Source organism: Oreochromis niloticus, linkage group LG17 (assembly GCF_001858045.2).
Source record: "Oreochromis niloticus isolate F11D_XX linkage group LG17, O_niloticus_UMD_NMBU, whole genome shotgun sequence".
Taxonomy (NCBI): Eukaryota; Metazoa; Chordata; class Actinopteri; order Cichliformes; family Cichlidae; genus Oreochromis; species Oreochromis niloticus.
Genome location: NC_031981.2, coordinates 27490932 through 27511269, shown reverse-complemented (window position 1 = coordinate 27511269; position 20338 = coordinate 27490932). Strand labels below are relative to the sequence as shown.

The following is a 20338-nucleotide window of genomic DNA, read 5'->3' as shown; positions in this document are numbered from 1 at the left end:
TCAAAATACGCTCTAGTGATCATAGACGTATTCTCAAAATGGCCAGAAATCTATCCAGTAAAGAAAGCAGACGCCATTTCAGTAGCAAAATGCTTATGTAACCATTTTATTCCAACATATGGCATCCCCACTCTGATAAGATCAGATAATGGGGCACACTTTGTCAATGAGGTAATCAGCAAAGTCTCTGAAGCACTAGGGTTTAACATCAAATATCACTGTGCTTATCATCCTCAAAGTGCCGGCCTAGTAGAAAGGACAAACGGCACAATAAAACAGAGGCTTAGAAAATGCATGGAAGAAACAGGAAGGCCGTGGCCAGAGTGCATAGGCCTAGTAAAAATGTGGATGAGATTAACACAAGGTTCACAAAACTTACACCTTTTGAAATCATTCATGGCAGGCCATTTCCACTGCCAATCACAAGTGAACCTTTAGATAAATCAATCAGAGAAACTACACTAGCAGAATGGATGTCAAAACTGCTGGAAAACAAAGATATTGTTTTAAACAATAAACTGCCTTCCGAATCTTCTCCAGTATCTTGCAGGTTGAAGCCAGGTGATTGGGTCCTGATTCGAGTTCTCCATAGAAAGAATTGGAGCTCGCCCCGCTGGGAAGGCCCATACCAAGTGCTCATCACCACACCAACTGCCTGTAAGATAGCAGAGAGACCATCTTGGATTCACCAAAGCCACTGCAAGAAAGTGAGTGACAGCCCAGACTCATAGACGCCGGCACCCCTACCCTCAGGTGATCTGACTGGTGAAGGGAGGGCTGATCGGGTATATCCCGCCCTCTGCTTCTTGCCAGTAGTCTACTCACCTGAGGACCTAGGTGTGTTTGGTCGCCATGAAGACTCCTGTTGTCCTCGTGGCTGTCCTCCTACTCTCAGCAGGACTCCTCATGTTTCTAGAGGATGGTACAGAAGACGAACAGCACCATCTACGGACGAGATGGACGCATGACAATTCACACCTCCGTGACATGACACAAGACCACATCCACCCATGGATGAATAACGCATGGTACCGCTACGTACATGACAGAACTAAGGGAGAGCCTAATAACACTGCATGTTACGTCCGCTCCCACATGCCATGCACTTCAACACATCCCACTTTTTATGGAAACTACATGAATAAAACACAAGCCAAGTGCGCTGCCAGCTTCGCGGGCATTGGCTATCAACATAAGAAAATCATCATTGATGAGACAAGCTCTGTCATCTATGCGCTTAACCTTCTTAGTATCTTTCAGGGACCACCCCGACACGAGGTAACCACCGTCAAAAACGCTGGACTTGACAACGGAACGTGTGACCAACTCTTCTGGATCAACTTCAACGTGACGAATCGGAACACGTCCATTCACTTCCCAGTGTTCTTGGACCAAACCCCAGGGAAGAACCACTCCATGTGTTACCGACAAGACAACGGTAACAGACCCCTAGGCGACACCACCAACTGTAACCAAACCACAGCCAACGGAGAGGGCGCACCTGTAAACACGTCCGTGCCCAGCAACGGCACCTACTGGGTGCAGGGAATGGCCTGGCCGTGTGGACAACGTGCCTACTTCATACTGCCACCCGGATGGACGGGCACCTGTGCCCCAATCTTCATTTCAGACCACACCTTCAGGATGTCAGCTGTAAATAGCTCTCAGACTACAAGACGACGACGAGACGTCTCCGCAGTGCAACCACATGACCCCATCTATGGCAGTGATGTGCCAGAGGAATTTAAGCTTTGGACCACCGGACAAAAGGTCCTCCACTCACTGTTTCCATGGGTGGGCACCGGAAAGAACATGTTAAGGATTGAAACTTTGGATTACCGCTTTGGACTGTTCCTGAATGCCTCGTGCAAAATCAACAATCAACAAAATGAAGAGATTGATGCCCTGCGCATAACTGTGATGCAACACCGAGTCGCACTGGACATGATTCTGGCTGAGAAAGGAGGACTCTGTATACTCTTTAACAACACATGCTGTACATACATTCCAGATAATGTTCACTCTTCCAACATGACCGACGCCTTACGCACGCTGAAACAACTCAGGGACGCTCAGCAACAGGACTATGTCACGAACACTGAAGATTGGCTTACCTGGCTGTTGAGTGGTTCCTGGAAATCTCTTTTAATAAAAGGACTGGTTTTTGCAGGAGTTCTTCTACTCCTACTCTGTTGTTTTACTTCTTGTATTTTGCCATGTGCACAATCAATGATTAATAAAGTTGTTGCAGTCCATGTGCAGGCATACCTAACACTGCCCATGGACGAAGATGATGATAATCCCCCTGACACTGAAATACTGTAATAACACCAATGTATGACGTGCTGATTAAAAATGCGCTGCAAGAAATCATGCACAGATAATAAACCAATGGTGTTTTAACTAGTGTGAAAGTTAAACAACAGGAGGGAAATGTGAAAAGATTTTGTTTATTATTCAAATATGCTTTGCTTGTAACTGTGTAAACTCTGAATGATGATTCACCCTGATAAAACATGAAACCTTGCCTATGCTTATCAAATGCCTGTGAAGACAAGTTCCTGTGCAAAGAGCAACGGAAAATGACACTTAAGCAGACGTTTAGTATAGTACGGACAGAATGTTTAGTAAGATATGCATTTGTCAGTTAAGCAATCTATATTCTGAGAACAGGCGGAGACTGCCTCCGTCTGCTGTGTAACCTACATGCCTATATAAACTGCAATAAAGAAGAGTACTGGTGTGACTGTCTCTTCAGACGCTCACCCCATGTACATGTGATTTTTATATTGTCTCATTGTGTCTCTGTTTTACTTTGGCAGCCTTCTATTTGGGAATTTTCCCCTGACAGCACCCTAGCTGGAATTCGCGTACCTCCTCTTCCATGCTGGGCCAATAAAAGAAGCGACGTATCCTGGACAATGTCTTTTCCACTCCTGCATGCGCCGCTGCCTCATGATACTTCTCCCACACCTCCTTGTGTCTCTCTGCAGGACATAGGATCTGAAGGTACATTTCGTTAGTGTTAGAGTCCCTTACCTCTCTGCACAGCGTACCCTCACAAACCTGCAGCCTTCTCCATTGGTGTAATAACTTCTGTACAGGGCTAGGCAGGGATCTCCTCGTTGGTGCATCCGGGGGGACTCCCCGTTCCACATACTCCCTCAGGATGCGCAGATCCATGTCCTTTTCCTGCGCCTCCTTCCAGTCATTCATCTGTGGCACCAGCCCCTGTGGATCCTGACATGGCACACTCGTTGTGTTTATATAGGCTGTTTGGCAGTCTGTGGGAAACCTAGAGAGAGCATCAGCATTAGCATTCTCTTTTCCGGCCCTGTACTTAACCTCGAAGTCAAAGGATGCCAGCTGCGCCACCCAGCGTTGCTCTGTTGCCCCAAGTCTAGCATTCTGCAGGTGGGCCACGGGATTGTTGTCAGTATACACGACAAACTTGGCACCTGTCAAGTAATCTTTGAACTTCTCAGTAATGGCCCATTTCAGGGCTAAAAGTTCCAATTTGAAGGAACTATAGTTTTTGTCGTTTCGCTCGGTAGGGTGTAGGCTCCTGCTGGCATATGCAATCACCCGTTCCTTGCCATCTTGCACCTGAGCTAACACAGCACCTAGGCCTTGATTGCTGGCATCCGTATAAAGTACAAAGGGCTCCACGAAATCCGCATAAGCCAGAATAGGAGGCCCGGTAAGAGCACGTTTCAAACTGTCAAAGGCTTCCTGACATTCAGCAGACCACTGGACCTGCATGCTCGACCTGCTAGAAATTCCCACAAGCAGAGCATTTAAAGGTCTAGCCAGCCTAGCAAACCCTGGGACGAACCGCCTGTAGTAACCTGCCAGGCCCAGGAAGGCTCTGACCTGACGGGTGGTAGAGGGAACAGGCCAGTTCTGAACAGCTTGGATTTTCTCAGGGTCCGGTCTTACCCCTTGTTGGTCGACAAGATGCCCCAGGAACTTCACCTGACGGTGAAACAGCTTACATTTGTCCAGCCTCAGCTTCAGTCCATGTTGCCACAGCTTCTGCAGGACGTTCTCCAACTGCTGTAGGTGAGTAGTGAAGTCAGGTGAGTAGATTATTATATCATCCAGATATACCAAAACAGAGTCAGAGAGGTGACTACTTAGACACCGCTGCATCAGGCGCTGGAAGGTGGCAGGGGCATTACAGAGTCCAAAAGGCATGCGATCAAACTCAAACAACCCCAACGGAGTGGTAAATGCAGTTTTCTCCCGATCCTTAGGATCCATTTCCACCTGCCAGTATCCACTGGCAAGATCCAGTGTGGAAAACCACTCAGCTCTAGTCAGACATGTTAAAGTCTCTTCAATTCGGGGGAGTGGGAACGCATCTTTATGAGTTACTGTGTTTAATTTTCTGTAGTCTACACAAAATCGCCAACTGCCATCCTTTTTCCTCACCAACACAATGGGGGCTGCCCAGGGACTGCTGCTCTCCCGAATGACACCTTTTTTCAGCATATCTGCTAGGAGTATCTTAATCTCCTTGTACATCAGTGGTGGTAAGGGGTGATATTTTTGTTTAATGGGTGGTGCATCACCTGTGTGGATCTGGTGTTGGACCAAATCCGTTCTTCCGTAATCCTCTTCTTTCACAGCAAACACCTTTCGCCACCTCTGCAGCAGGGTCTGGAGCTCGGCCTTCTGCTGGGGGGTCAAGTCTATGCCATTAATCAGTTGACTCACCTCCTCTTCAGGGATCACAGGCTCTTCGGGCCCAGCTGCTTCAACTACGCCCACCTCGATCACACCATCGGATCCCACTGTCAGGCTAAGATCACTGTCCCCCTCCACATCCGACTCCTCTACCTGATACAACTGTTCCATTTTCTGGTAGCGTCCTATAGTCACTTCATATGGATTAGGGTTACAGACCCGGATGGGGAGCCTCCCTCCTTTGACTACTGACAGGGTTCGGGCTACCCCCCAGGGTCCAGCATCAGGTAATGCTTCCACTAGTGCCAAACATTCTGTCCCACCCTTACCTTTACACGTCCGGCCCCAGACCATTACCTCACAGTTTGGGGGCACCTTGACTCCTCTGCGGCTAGCAGGTCGAACATAGCCTAGAAAGCCATCAGTCTTGGTGGTAGCAGTCTGTTGACAGACAGCAAACGCCTCTTTCCATGCTCTGCGGGACTTCAGCTTTTGAGGGTGAAAAGCAGACTTGCCTTTGGCAAAAACATCATTCCAGCATGCACTAATAACATTCATCCCAATAATTAAAGGGTGCGTGGAACAGTCATTTCTCACAACCACAACCCCTTTTCCTGGTATCTCCACTCCTTCTACCTCAAAATCCATAACTGCATAGCCTGAGTATGGTATCTCAAGTCCATTGGCAGCCTTTAAGGCGAACAACAGGGGTGTGTCAGTTTTATTCACTTCAGGGAAATGGAGATCCATTACCTGCTGTTGCACCAGTGTAACCTGAGAGCCTGTGTCTAATAATCCAGTCATTTTAACTCCTCCCATACACACCTCAATAAGTGGACATTCTCCCACAAAAGCTGTACTGGCCCCCTGATTGTTTGAAATGTCCCTTGTCCCCACCGCCTGGGCCTCTGCAGTGGGGTTTATTAGTTTAAAGGTGGTTGCTGGTCTAGGGTGCTTGGACAGAATCTGGCAATATGCCCAGCTTGTTTACAACGATGGCAAATGGGTTCTCCCTCTCGGGTCCAGTTATTACCATACCCCGAACGCTTTGGCTTAAACCGTGATTTATTAAAAGCTGAGCCGGCTGGGCTTTGCTGTGGCAAGAGCGGTTTAATCTCATTAACAACATCTTTAACAAGATCTCGCATTTGACCCTTGACATCCTCCATAATTTCTTTTTTAAATGTCTCTTTCCAGTCGGGTTCATAAGGTGGCTTAACACACCTGGACTCACCCACTGCCAAGCAATTAGTTTGCAATCCCTGGTGTCCCAACTGTTCCTCCTCTAGGAGCAACGCCTCCTGATGGACTGTTGCAAAGTCCTCTTCTGGATGGTGACGCACGTAGGCTCGCAGGGTTTGCGACAATGGGCCCTCCCGCAGGCCCAACAGCATCTGTTCCTGTAAACACTTTTCAGTAGGTGCATGATTTGGGTTGCGCTGTTGTAGCCTGCAGTACAACTCCCTCAACCTTAAGGTAAAAGATTTTACCGACTCATTAGGTTTTTGTATACAGCTAAAAAACTGCGACCTCAAAACTGCTAGGGAGGTATTGTCACCATATAAAGCATCTAGATATGTGAATATTTTCCTAATCTGGTCTCTATCTTTTTCTTCTAACACACTTACTTGACGCTTTGCCTCGCCGCCTAAAGCCCCAATTAAAATTTCTACTTTTCGGGCCTCAGCTATTTCTTGAACATTCAATAAACCTTGTATTTGTTCTTTCCAGTCTCCATATGAAACATCTGCTTCAGAACCCTTATATTTTGGTACCCAAGGGGCACCCGGATACACTGGCATCATCATGTCTATATCTGCACTCCAGGTGCTGAACACTGCTCCCCAAACTTGTATCCTGTCGACAAACGCCAAAATTATGTAGCCGCTAAACTGGTGACCTAAATCTTCGTCACCACGTCTATATACATACAAGCGTGCGGGGAGAGAGTGAATCAGCGCTCGGAGTACGGACACTGGGCCGGCTTTAACCACACAATTTATTTTTTAAAAGAACAGTCAGAATCACAAGGATGAGTTAAAATCCCCACTATACAATGAAAAATAAATGTTCACAACCCGCTAAAAGCCCTGCCGGCAGAGATGAAGATACAATAAGAAAGAAAAAGGTCAAGGCTAAATGAATGTCCTTTTTATATGATAAAAACTTCCCCCCCAAAGTCCTCTATTCTCAGTGTCCAACCACACGCACTCGGGCAAATGTTCCTTAACTGAAAGTGACCGAAGGGGAGCTCCTCTTCCAGGATGGAGAGATCTCGCCAACGAAAAGCCAGGGAGGAGGCTCCTATCCCCACCTGGCAGCGCGTGACCGTGCGGTGCAGCACTCTCCGCACCCGCACACGGCTTCCCTCGTAGCCCGGCCCTGAAACAATAAAACACGGGCCAGCAACGTTGTCGGCACAGCCACTGTCACCCTTCCCCGGCCACACCTAGCGCCCAACAGTGGGAAAGCGATACTCACGGATGCAGGCAGAGGCGTCCCCTCTGCCCTACTGTGAATTTCACACGTCGCCTCCCACTGTTGCTATTCTGAATCGCCGGGTTATGCTGGCCGCTCGCCGGAAGTCTCGTGACGCCTCACAGGCAGGCCGGTCCTCCTATACATGTGCCCGTCTACACACGTTCGGTTTCCTGCTCCCCGCTTTGTCCCCGTGTGTCTCTCCTCTCTCTTCTCCCTTTGCGCTCACCATCTCTCTTAAGTCCGTTTGGCGGCCAATAGGCCACCTCGGGGGCACGCCCCAACCTCACAGGTGCACACAATTGTTTGTCCAATCCACAGTGGAATAAAAAATACTATACAGCGACACAAAACACAGTATAAATATGGGGATAAAATCATGCAATAAGAATATCGATAAACAATCATGCAATAGCACTATAACAATAAAACATGCAAATAAAATCACTATGTAGCAATACACAGTCTGATCACAGGGCCCGGTGGCGCCAGTGTTCGGCAGCCTCGCCTCTGTCAGTGCGCCCCAGGGTGGCTGTGGCTACTATGTAGCTTGCCATCACCAGTGTGTGAATGTGTGTGTGAATGGGTGGATGTCTGGATATGTAAAGCGCTTTGGGGTCCTTAGGGACTAGTAAGGCGCTATATAAATACAGGCCATTTACCATTTACCATTCAAAACAAAATATAAAAACACAATTTTCCACTGTGTGACATATGCACTGATTCATTGTCAGCGGTGTTAAGCATAGAAAATGGGAATACAAGTAATCATCAGAATATTCTGTATGAAGTTATATTTGCTCACCATACAGTGTGTAAACAGGGCAAACGTGTAGTAATAATGTGGACACCAGCTCATATAGGCATTATGGGTAATGAAAGAGCAGATAGAATGGCTAAGAAAGTTATTAAAAGAGTAGACATAGAGGTACAGATACCATTATCTAAATCTGAAGGGAAGTGTATAGTTTGGAGTGAAAGTAACAAGTTATGGAAAATGGCGTGGGATAATGAATCTAGAGGGAGACAATTGTATAGGTTACAAAATACAGTAGAAGTTAAAAGAAATAAAGGAATATATTATTGCTAAAGCACTAAAGCACTTTCTGGATGAATGCAAACTGCATTTCGTTGCCTTGTGTGAGCAATGGCAATAAAGTTGAATTCTATACTATTCTATTCTTTGTTGTGGTTGATATTGAGTGTATTTTTCCTTTTTTGCATGCTTTTACTGTATTTATTGCGACGTCCTCCGGAGAGACTCCTCCCCCCTGCTTTCCCTAACTAATTAGATAACCTGGAGGGCACAGGGGACAGCAATCAATCAGGCCTCCTTTGTTGGCAGCGAGAGGCCAAAAAGAGGGCCTGTCAGGTCGGAAAAGGGGACGTGGCCGGACGGAGGGCAGGAGGAGAGAGCCATTGAGTAGCGTGGCGGCAGGCGCAGCCAAAGGCAGGGAGAGCCATGGAGCGCCAATTGGCGGCAGGGCGCGGCCGCAGGAGAAGAGAGCGGGCCCTTGGTAAGTTCATGGCAGACTTCTTCCACGGTGGCGGCCGCAGTTTGGAGCTCTGCCCTCCCGGGGTAAGTTCCGACTGTTAAGATTCATAAAGACGCCCCGGTAAATTAAGAAGAGTGACTGTCGCTGCTCTCCTGTGCTTAGCAGAAGCGGGAGCGGGGTGGCCCGACGAAGGACGCTGGCGGCCTGGCCCTACTGGTGGACACAAGAAGTGTGGCGGATTCCGATTTGGACCCTTGGGACTTTGGCTCGCTGACTGAGGAACACTTTTTTTTTTTCTTTTTTTTTTAAAATTGTGCTGAGTTTTACGTTGTTTCGATTATTCTCTTCCCTGATCAGAGTATTTTTTAATGCTGTAAGTAAAGTGTATTTTTATTGACTATTTTAACCGGGTTTACACATCTTTCTGTTCCCGTGATCATCCCCTGCTCTATTTCCGTTTTAGTTCCCTTCTAGTATACATCCGTGACATGCATATGTGCTTTCCTCTATAAAATACTTTACTCTCTGATCTGGCCTGAAAAGTTTCTTAATTGTAAGAATTTTTAGAAGGCTGAAAAGGAACCTCAAGGAGGGGCTTCTCATAACGACTTGAATTACACTATGCTCTGATGTGCACAAAATAAAAAGTGATGGAATGATACCACAGACATTATAACAGAGTTAATGACACTTTATAGATTCATTTGTAATGGGACGCTGGTTGAAGTTACGGTAAAAATCCTTCAACTTTAATTATTAAGAAATGAAAATGTCATTTGTAAATGACCAGAAGCATCTAATAACTGTTGCTCTCAGCCTGGGGAACATAAAAATAACATTTGCTCCACACTACTCTCCAACTGTCTAGGAGAGTTTTTCTCTCCTCCACCCAGCTGTTCAAAGTTTTATATGATGTTGGGATTTATTTTTTATTTTAAGGCCAATATCTCATAATTGGCATCACATATGTGTTTTATACTTTTCTGATTAGATCTGTGTCCTCGTTTGTTTTGTAGTCTTGCTGCTTGACTTATCAGAAACTTTTCACAGGTGAATATCTAAACTGCGCAGAGGAACATTTATTTCTAAATTCCAAGCTAGCTAACTTGTCTAGTGGAAGTGCATTTTCAGATTTCAGTTGACTTACATCATTAGTGTCTGCTAGAACTTGTGCTTCCATACAAGTACCACCTATTTTATAAAAAATGGAAAAAATATTAATTTTTTACATGAAAAATAGTTTCATAATTAGCAAAACATCACAACACAAAAACTCCATTTACTTTATTTCAGAAATATTTTTATTTGAATTGCAACATCATCTTCCTCTGCTGCTTCTGTCTACTGAGGAGATGAGAATCTGCCAAAGAACAGGATGGACTTGGTCTTATTGTGTCTGATGAAGAAGAGGAAGGGGTGATCTGCTCTGAAGTGTGTGTCTGGTATATAACAAAGAAGCCTGATCACAACACCTGTGGCTGCAGCGGCCTCCGTGCCCTCCTCATTAACCTCCACAAAGGCCTTGTGGGCCACCGTAGACAGGAAGAGCCCCCTTTTCCCATTCATGCCAGACAGGTCAGCCCTTCTTCCACAGAACACGTCCTTCATACCCAGTTTAGCCAGAGCTTCATTCAGCTCGTAGTCTTCCTCCAGCTTGAACTTTGGCAGGTGAAGGATAACTTCTGAATCAACTTCCATGTTTTTCCTGTCGGTCCATTCATTCAGCCTCTCCTGTGTTAGCTCCTTCTCCAGCTGGAACACAGTTAATACATGTTGTCATATTTCTTTTGCTCCCATTTACATTCATTTTATACATGAAATCAGGAGCTGACTTAAATTCTTGAATGATGAAATTTAATAAAGTAAACTAAAGTGAAGCAGAAGAGTTTTTGTGGCTTTTCTTTACAGGAACTTGTTTCTAGGCTGTGTACCTTCAGCAGAGGGTCTGAGCCATCTGAGGACTCCTTAGGCAGCAGAATGAACATGCTGAGCTCCTCACCCACATAGGGCAGCTCCAGGATCTGCAAATCATGGTCAGGAATGTAGTTGTAGGGAAGCTTCTTCCTCTGGTGCATCATCTGGACTGGTACGGTCTCATTCTGACACACAGGAAATCCAGGCGATCAGATCATGTTACTATAAAGCTTCTGATGGTGCTTACCTTAAACATTTTAAACAGTTTTCTGTATTCAGACTTTGTGTCCAGATTTTGTAACCTTCAGTTAACTTTCTACCCGTTTGACTTTAAAGGGCATCTCTTTGGTGTTTGCCTCATCAAATGGGTTCCTCCAGTTGCCCTTGAAGTAGACAGCATTGACCAGAGCCAGTCTGGTATCCGCATTGACTGTTCCTGGCTTCAGAAGGTCTTTTATCTTATCTGACAGGAAATACAGAAACACAACAATATTTCGTTATAATCCACAGAGGATGCTAAAATGATTCCCTGCTGTTCAGGCTGTGGAAGATGCACATTCTCACTTTCTGTCTGCTGCTCGACCCAGCTGTTGATCTCTGCTCTGCACACCTCTGGAGCTCCGATGAAGTCCACAGTCTTCAGGTCTGCCTGGTAGTACTTCTGTGTGGCTTCAAGGAAGTCCTGCAGAGAGCAGACATCTGTTTATTAATCCAGTCTTTGTAATGAAGAACTTTATGAAGAGAATCATTGATGTGGACACTCACTGGGAGGAAGTGGGCAGTGTTTTCTCCATAAAGACGGTTGGCTAGTTTCAGGATGTAGGATGCAGACGGTGAGTTGATGTCAGCGTTCAGTTTCTGGAAGTCTGCATGGACGCCTTCACCTGAGCTGAATGAGAGGGCCTGTGTGGCATTGAAGACAAAGACTGAAAGGATGTGACACTGAGCCTGAGTGACCCTAATTTAACCATTTATGGTCCAATAGGCAGAAAGTGGACAACTTTATTCTTTCAGCAAAAAAACAACATTGCCCCCCTAACCTGCGGAGTTCCACAGGGTTCAGTTTTGGGTCCATTATTATTTTCTTTTTACATGCTTCCTTCAGCTGGCATTATTCAATCGTTTAGTGACATTTCTTATAATTTCTATGCCGATGACATTCAGCTGCATATGTCCTTTAAGCCTCATCAGCTGGATCGGCTGTCCACCCTAGTCCAGTGCTTAACTCAGGTCTCTGATTGGCATTCTAGCAGCTACCTTGTATTAAACATGGAGAAGACAGACCATGATCATAGCTCCTCCTGAACTACATTCTAAAATGAGTCAGGTTATTGCCCCTTTCTGTTCTTCTCCTAAGTCAAATATTCTAAATCTGGAAGTAATATTTGATTCTTCTCTGGGCCTGGACTCACATGTAAAACCTCTGTCTCGTTCCTGTTTCTTTCATTTAAGGAACATTTCTAAACTGTGAAAAATGGTCTCCTGCGCTGAACTGGAAAAAATTGTTCATGCATTTGTGTCATCGCGTTTAGATTATTGTAATGCTCTGTTTACCAGCTTGGACAACTCATCTCTTTCTCGCCTCCAAGCTATACAAAATGCAGCGGCCAGACTACTAACACGTTCTAGCAAGCGTGTTCACATTACTCCTATTTTACATTCCTTACATTGGCTCCCAAATTATTTTAGAATTAGTTTTAAAATTCTTGTTTTAACACTAGGGATGGGTATCGTTTAGGTTTTATCCGATACCGGTGCCAAACCGGTACTTTTGAAACAGTGCCGGTGCTTAAACTGGTGCTCGAACCGGTGCTTAAAGAATGGAGAACACAAACTTTGTCCAAAAACCTCTTATGTTTTTATTTTTAGCAGTCTCTTTTTTTCTGCAAAATGATAACCAAGTTATTCTCCAAAAGTTGAATCTGTTCATCTGGACATAGCGTTTTGTAGGAGAAACGTTTCGTCACTCATCCAAGTGACTTCTTCAGTCTCAGCTGACTGCAGGTTTCTCCAAACCTTATAAAAACAGTACATTTGCATAATGACTGAAACCAGCCCACTGAAGGAACAATGGGCTGTGAGGTCAGTTCCTTAATCATAATTATGCAAATTCCCATGACCATTGATCAACAATCACTGACCAAAACCCACTGATCAATGGCTATGAGTACCATTCACAGAGAGTTGGGGAATGGCTGCAATCACAGCATTGTAAGATGGCGAAAGATGTAACCTTAGGCCCCCTCCTCGATTCAGAGATGGTCTTTCCCTTTTCACGTAAATGGCCTCCTTGACTCCGCGCTCAAACCAGCATTCTTCCCTGTCCAGGATGTGTACATCCTCATCGTTGAAAGAGTGTCCACTGGCCTGTAGGTGTAAATAGACTGCAGAGTCCTGGCCTGATGAGGTTGCTCTTCTGTGTTGTGCCATCCGCTTCGCTAGAGGTTGTTTGGTTTCCCCGATGTATAAATCCTGGCAATCCTCCTGGCACTTAACAGCGTACACTATGTTACTCTGTTTGTGTCGGGGGACCCGATCCTTGGGGTGGACCAGTTTTTGGCGCAGCGTATTTTGGGGTTTAAGAGCCACAGAGACCCGGTGTTTAGAAAAAATGCGTCTCAACTGCAGCCATTCCCCAACTCTCTGTGAATGGTACTCATGGCCATTGATCAGTGTTCTTTGATCAGTGGGTTTTGGTCAGTGATTGTTGATCAATGGTAAGGGGAATTTGCATAATTATGATTAAGGAACTGACCTCACAGCCCATTGTTCCTTCAGTGGGCTGGTTTCAGTCATTATGCAAATGTACTGTTTTTATAAGGTTTGGAGAAACCTGCAGTCAGCTGAGACTGAAGAAGTCACTTGGATGAGTGACGAAACGTTTCTCCCACAAAACGCTACGTCCAGATGAACAGATTCAACTTTTGGAGATTTACTTTCCTGGATGATTGAGAATGCATCAAGACGATAACCAAGTTAGCCTTTTCTATTGATACAACATACCTCCTTTGGTTGGAACCGGTGCTTAAACAACGGAAAACACAAACTTTGTCCTAAAACTTCTCATGTTTAGCTGTTTTGTTTGTAAAAAGATAACAATGTTAGCCTTTTGTGCAGCTATAGGGCATATACAGTGGCTTGCAAAAGTATTCGGCCCCCTTGAACTTCTCCACATTTTGTCACATTACAGCCACAAACATGAATCAATTTTATTGAATTCCACGTGAAAGACCAATACAAAGTGGTGTACATGTGAGAAGTGGAACGAAAATCATACATGATTCCAAACATTTTTTACAAATAAATAACTGCAAAGTGGGGTGTGCGTAATTATTCAGCCCCCTGAGTCAACACTTTGTAGAACCACCTTTTGCTGCAATTACAGCTGCCAGTCTTTTAGGGTATGTCTCTACCAGCTTTGCACATCTAGAGACTGAAATTCTTGCCCATTCTTCTTTGCAAAACAGCTCCAGCTCACTCAGATTAGATGGACAGCGTCTGTGAACAGCAGTTTTCAGATCTTACCACAGATTCTCGATTGGATTTAGATCTGGACTTTGACTGGGCCATTCTAACACACATGTTTTGTTTTAAACCATTCCATTGTTGCCCTGGCTTTATGTTTAGGGTCGTTGTCCTGCTGGAAGGTGAACCTCCACCCCAGTCTCAAGTCTTTTGCAGACTCCAAGAGGTTTTCTTCCAAGATTGCCCTGTATTTGGCTCCATCCATCTTCCCATCAAGTCTGACCAGCTTCCCTGTCCCTGCTGAAGAGAAGCACCCCCAGAGCATGATGCTGCCACCACCATATTTGACAGTGGGGATGGTGTGTTCAGAGTGATGTGCAGTGTTAGTTTTCCGCCACACATAGCATTTTGCATTTTGGCCAAAAAGTTCCATTTTGGTCTCATCTGACCAGAGCACCTTCTTCCACGTTTGCTGTGTCCCCCACATGGCTTGTGGCAAACTGCAAACGGACTTCTTATGGTTTTCTGTTAACAATGGCTTTCTTCTTGCCACTCTTCCATAAAGGCCAACTTTGTGCAGTGCACGACTAATAGTTGTCCTATGGACAGATTCCCCCACCTGAGCTGTAGATCTCTGCAGCTCGTCCACAGTCACCATGGGCCTCTTGGCTGCATTTCTGATCAGCGCTCTCCTTGTTCGGCCTGTGAGTTTAGGTGGACGGCCTTGTCTTGGTAGGTTTACAGTTGTGCCATACTCCTTCCATTTCTGAATGATGGCTTGAACAGTGCTCCGTGGGATGTTCAAGGCTTGGGAAATCTTTTTGTAGCCTAAGCCTGTTTTAAATTTCTCAATAACTTTATCCCTGACCTGTCTGGTGTGTTCTTTGGACTTCATGGTGTTGTTGCTCCCAATATTCTCTTAGACAACTTTTGAGGCCTTCTTCTTCTTCTTCTTCTTTGTTTTAACGGCGGTTGGCAACCAACGTAAAAGGAGCATTACCGCCTCCTACTGTTCCGGAGTATGGATCAGACAGTGAGCTTACAATCTGTATCAAAAAACAAAAAACAAACAAACAAAAACCCTCACACTCTTTCATACACACCTATAGCCTTCAAAAACCCCACCAAGTCCCTCACCTGTGCCCTACTACCCTCCAACACACTCTTCAGATTAAATTCCCCGATTCCCCGCTCCCTCAATCTATTCTGCAGAACTTTTCTCTCCACATCATAACCCTTGCACCGCAGTATTACATGCTCTACCGTCTCCTCCTCCTCCTGGCACACCCCACAAAGCCCCGTCTCATGTTCTCCTATCATCTGTAGTGTTTTATTTAACGCACAATGTCCCAGTCTAAGCCTGGTAATGACCACCTCTTCTCTCCTATCACCCCCATACAACCTACACCCTGCCACCTCCTTCTTAAAATGATACAAGTGCCTGCCCTTACTCCCTGAATCCCACCGCTCCTGCCACTCCCGAACAACCTGCCTCCAAACAATACCCTTTGCTTCAGATCCGCTACTTTTAATTTCCATCTCAGTCCTATGTTTAGTCAATGCTCCTTTTGCCAACCTATCCACCTTTTCATTTCCACTGATTCCTACATGAGCTGGCACCCAAAGAAAGTGAATATTGCCACCACAACACCTTATTCTGCTTATAGTCTCCAGAATAGTAAACAGCATACCCTGCCTTGTCTTCGAACAAAATGATTGTAGACTTGAAAGAACAGCTGCTGAGTCAGAGCATACTACTACCTGCCTGAGTTTTGAACACTCTATCCATTTCAATGCTACCAAAATTGCTACCATTTCAACTGTGTACACTGAAAGGCCATCCGAAGTGCGTCTGTTTATTTCAATATTTTTGGATGGAACTGCTATTCCAAACCCTGTAATCCCAGTATCTGGACTTTTAGCACCATCCGTGAACACATGAATATACCCAGGGTATTCAGTCGAGCTGTGAAAATGAAATGCTGACACAAGATCGACTTTTCCTTTCAATTTCCTCTTCAAACTTTGAGGCCGTCACAGAGCAGCTGTATTTGTACTGACATTAGATTACACACAGGTGCACTCGATTTAGTCATTAGCACTCATCAGGCAATGTCTATGGGCAACTGACTGCACTCAGACCAAAGGGAGCTGAATAATTACGCACACCCCACTTTGCAGTTATTTATTTGTAAAAAATGTTTGGAATCATGTATGATTTTCGTTCCACTTCTCACGTGTACACCACTTTGTATTGGTCTTTCACATGGAATTCCAATAAAATTGATTCATGTTTGTGGCTGTAATGTGACAAAATGTGGAGAAGTTCAAGGGGGCCGAATACTTTTGCAAGCCACTGTATGGTATCACTCTATCAAACAAGAAGACAGCCGCATGTAACTACGACGGTGTTTGCTAGTTCACCTTACGTGCATTAATGTAATAACGTGGTTAGCCTACTCAATGTAAATTACACACGAACAACATTAAGCTACTCATGCAGAGAAGAACGGCTGCTGCTGCCACCATCATCATCCGTCATCATTTCTGCTACACTGGCAGGGCTAGGGGCCAGGACTCTACTCTTCGGGTTCTTGGGGGATGTTGCTAACTCTGCGTCCGATAACAGGCACCACACCCGCAGTAGATGTGCTCGGTGTGAGGTCTTGCAGCAAGCTATCAAATACGGTGCATTTCTCGGCTTTAAAAAACAAAAAAACGCTATGCGTCGCCAGGTGTTTCATCAGATTCGAGGAGTTACCTCCTTTGCACAGTATCACCTTAAAGCACTTGTTGCAGGCTGCTGAGTTTGCATCTTTTGCTGTGAAGTACAGCCAGACTTTTGAGCGCTTCGCCTTGGGCATTTTTGTAGCTCTGCTCTAAAAGAACGTACGTACCTGGGTCCTCCTACTATCCTTGGAAAGGTAAAATGATTGGCTAGAATCCAAAGTGTATGACATCTCCAGAAAAAAAAAAGCACCGAAATAAAGCACCGAAATGTGCGCTGCTTTTTGGTCTGGTTACTACCGTTTATGTTGTATCCGGTGCTGTTATGGCACCGGATACTGGTACCCATCCCTATTTAACACTAAATGGCCAGGCCCCAGATTATTTATCCAAGCTTCTTATATGATATATTGCTGCTCCTTGTCTCCGCTCACAGACTCAGAGTTTGTTGGTTGTTACCCATACACGACTGAAGACCAAAGGGGACAGAGCCTTTCAGTCTGTGGCACCAAGGCTGTGGAATAGTTTGCCACCACAACTACGTTTGGCTGACTCTGTGGAATCCTTTAAAAAGCAGTTAAAAACTTTTCTTTTTAAACAACCTTCTGTTGATCAATGCTTTTTAAATTTTTTATTTACTATTAACCTTTTATATTGTGTATATTGTCTATTTTGTTACTTAACTTTCTGTTTATTTTAATCTTTGTGTACAGCGCTTTGTGACGGTCTATGAAAAGCGCTTAATAAACTTTACTTACTTACTTAAATAAATATAAAAATAATAATAAGAAAAATATCACATGGCCCACCACCAAACAAAATGACACAAAAAGCATATTGACAGTTTTTCCCCGCGCACCAGGTATAGAAGAATTAGCTCAGGTATAGAAGAATTAGCTCAGGTTATCCCCAGTGTAACTCTTTTTGCTTTCTTCTGGCCACTATTCATGCTAGGGCCTTCATCCGGGTGAGAATTTTCTCCAGGGCCCGGGTCAGATTGACTATTTTTTCTTTTCTGTTGCTATTACGCACTGTGTCGTCTCACAGCATGACCATTATGTAATTTCTGCTTCGTTTTCTTCTGCTTTACTGGCAGTTTGCAACTTATTTAATTAGAGCAGGTAGTTGTACTGTCCTCTAGTGGAAGAGAATGTAATTGTTCTGCACGTTACTCACACGAGTGAGTGCTAATCAGGTGGAACCAGCTAACACCTGATCATCTCTCACTGCACACCGATGCGCAGCGGCACAGTGGTTGGGAAACACTGGTCTACAGTGACCCCTTGTGGACACTGTGAGATATTGCGGTGTTGAGTAGATATGATTGTTTTTGTAGTTATCTGTGACTCTACTAATTACGGAATCGCCTGTTTCTGTTTTCAGAAAACCATGCTCATAAGTCACACCTGCTGTATACTCCACAACAAGAAGTTCAAGTATGGCTGCTCCAAATTTGGATTGAGCCTGGAAAGATCTCTGAGGTAAACAATTCTTCTGTGGAACTTAGTTAAAGACAGTTAACCCAACTCCTGCGGTCTTTCTGACAGAAGGCTTAGTCCAGACTCGTATACCCAGCATTCATCTATGTCTGTATGTATGAATGCCTGTATGAATATAGTCTACAGTGTGGATGGGTGCTTATTCTTGTCACAATCTTAAATAATGACTTGTTTTCGACACACTAACGTGGGATGAACATGTGGAAGATCTACTTCTTTTTCTACTGTGTGTAAAGCCAGTTTGATATATGTTATTTGCACATAGAGTTAAGGCTCAGGGGCACTACGTGTTTTACAGTGGTTCTTATTTGCCCATTAACATCAACACTAGAAAAGCTGCAAGTGTAAAGTATTTGGTTTAGCACCAAAACATCTTAGTTAACCAAAATAAAAATAGAAACAAGACTTTTGAAATAAAATCTTAAATTAACTGAAATGACATTAGAATTGGAAAACTAACTACAATTTAAAAAAAAAAAAAAAAAAAAAAAAAAAAAAAAAAAAAAAAACACAACAATAAAAGAGGGAAATATCCTTTAAAAAATTGTTACTACAACTTACTTGAGTGACTGCTTTTAAATGCAAGGAGAGTTTGAAGTTGCACAGTCATGCTAGCTGATAAACTGACAGCGTGGTGCAGGTAACAAGTGACAGTGAGCTGACCTGAGCCATCTGAGCTGCAGTGTCTCCTTTAGCTCCCAGGTAGACCATGGCCAGGGCTGAGCTAATGCTCAGAGGAGAGACAAAGATGTTCCCAGCAGGGTTTGCCTGGCTCAGAGTGCGGAACAGCTCCAAGGCAAAGGCTGTGTTTGAGCTGCTGACGGCGGACATGGCTGATGGTGTTTTCCTGTAACATGCAAACAACCGTTTAAACTGCTACAGCATTACATACTGAAAACATAACAAGAGACTTTATATTAAAGCATCGAGAAAAAGAGTTTTTGAGGAGAGCGCATACAGACAGAAATCACCGTCGGAGCTGCCCCCACCCACTGAAGCTAAGACACCGGACACGGTGCAGCCCGTTTGAGAAACTTGTTAGCAGCGACTCTCTGCTCACTTAAATGAGACTACAAGCTACTTTATTCAAAAGTGATACACACATAAAACGCTTTACTTGCTGTGTGCAAGAAAGTCAAAGCAAGACGCGAAGACAAAGGAAAGTAAAACTATACATACACACACACAAAATAAAACGAGGACAAATCCAGAGGACTACCTGATTTACACGGTGGGACATGAGTCTAACTGCATTCTTTTGCTGGGTGTAAATAAGGTTGGTGGAATAAGGAAGGGCGGTCCTACGGAAGAGGATTTGGGCCACTGGGGGATTTTGGTATCCAGCTTTCTTCTTCTCCATGATGGGCCTTTTTGATCTTGTTTTTTTTTTTCAAGCAATGAGTATGTAAAATGTAAAAACAAAGAAACAATAACAAAGAAACAACAACACTAATTTTTTTCTTTATTGCTAATGGGAAGCATGTTGAAGTGATGGTAAAAAAAAAAGCCTTCAACTTTAATTATTAAGAGATGAAAATGTTATATGTTGAAAACTGAAACATCTAATAACCTACAAATTTCCTTTCCATGAAAGAACAGCAGCACACACAGCTACATACAGTGTTGGAGTGATTGAGTTTTTAGAGTGTCAGCAGATGGCGATAGAGAGCTTGTGAGAGGGCCCGGCCTGACTGTGGAACCGTAATCTTTTTGACCTCAACGACTTCTGTAGAAGTGGACCTTTTTGCAACCATAGGTAATGCTGATTGCTGTTCATTAAAAAGAATGCAGGTTTAAGGACCTTGCAGTGCACTGGCTTCTGTTTTTCACACCTCTGTATCCATGTCCATATATTTTACAATGTCTGAGTTCCAGCAAATATTTTATTGCCAGTTTGAGACTAGGGAATTAGTGTGACTCCATTTCTTTCAACGGCAAAAACGATTTTACAGTTTGTTTGTTTTTTTACATATTTGTGTCTCCCATGAGGAGTCAACTATTTAGTGGAGTGCCCATTGAAATTGATCATAAGATCAAAATCATAATTTCCATTTTGTTGAGATGCCCTGC

The 20338-nt window shown here is 44.3% G+C and overlaps 1 protein-coding gene and 1 long non-coding RNA gene across 6 annotated transcripts; one reads left to right on the top strand and one right to left on the bottom strand.

Annotated features, from left to right (window-relative positions):
• The first annotated feature begins 8258 nt into the window (after window positions 1-8258).
• LOC102078352 (uncharacterized) lies at window positions 8259-9791 on the top strand. The gene is made up of 2 exons (XR_001223112.3): window positions 8259-8684; window positions 8826-9791. It is a non-coding gene; the product is annotated as an uncharacterized LOC102078352 (long non-coding RNA).
• A 150-nt stretch (window positions 9792-9941) lies between these two features.
• Window positions 9942-19629, bottom strand: LOC109195106 (leukocyte elastase inhibitor). Of its 5 annotated transcripts, none has more exons than XM_019346584.2 (7): window positions 19488-19629; window positions 18932-19115; window positions 11343-11480; window positions 11142-11259; window positions 10898-11040; window positions 10595-10762; window positions 9942-10415 (listed from the first exon to the last, which is right to left on the bottom strand). In XM_019346584.2, exons 2-7 carry the CDS (start codon window positions 19097-19099, stop codon window positions 10005-10007), a joined length of 1146 nt encoding a protein of 381 aa, XP_019202129.1. In that variant the 5' UTR covers window positions 19100-19115; window positions 19488-19629; the 3' UTR covers window positions 9942-10004. The 5 variants fall into 5 exon arrangements, with proteins under 5 accessions (XP_019202129.1, XP_019202132.1, XP_019202130.1 ...); XM_019346587.2 differs by having other exon boundaries at window positions 19446-19581; XM_019346585.2 differs by having other exon boundaries at window positions 19452-19581.
• Window positions 19630-20338: the final 709 nt, after the last annotated feature.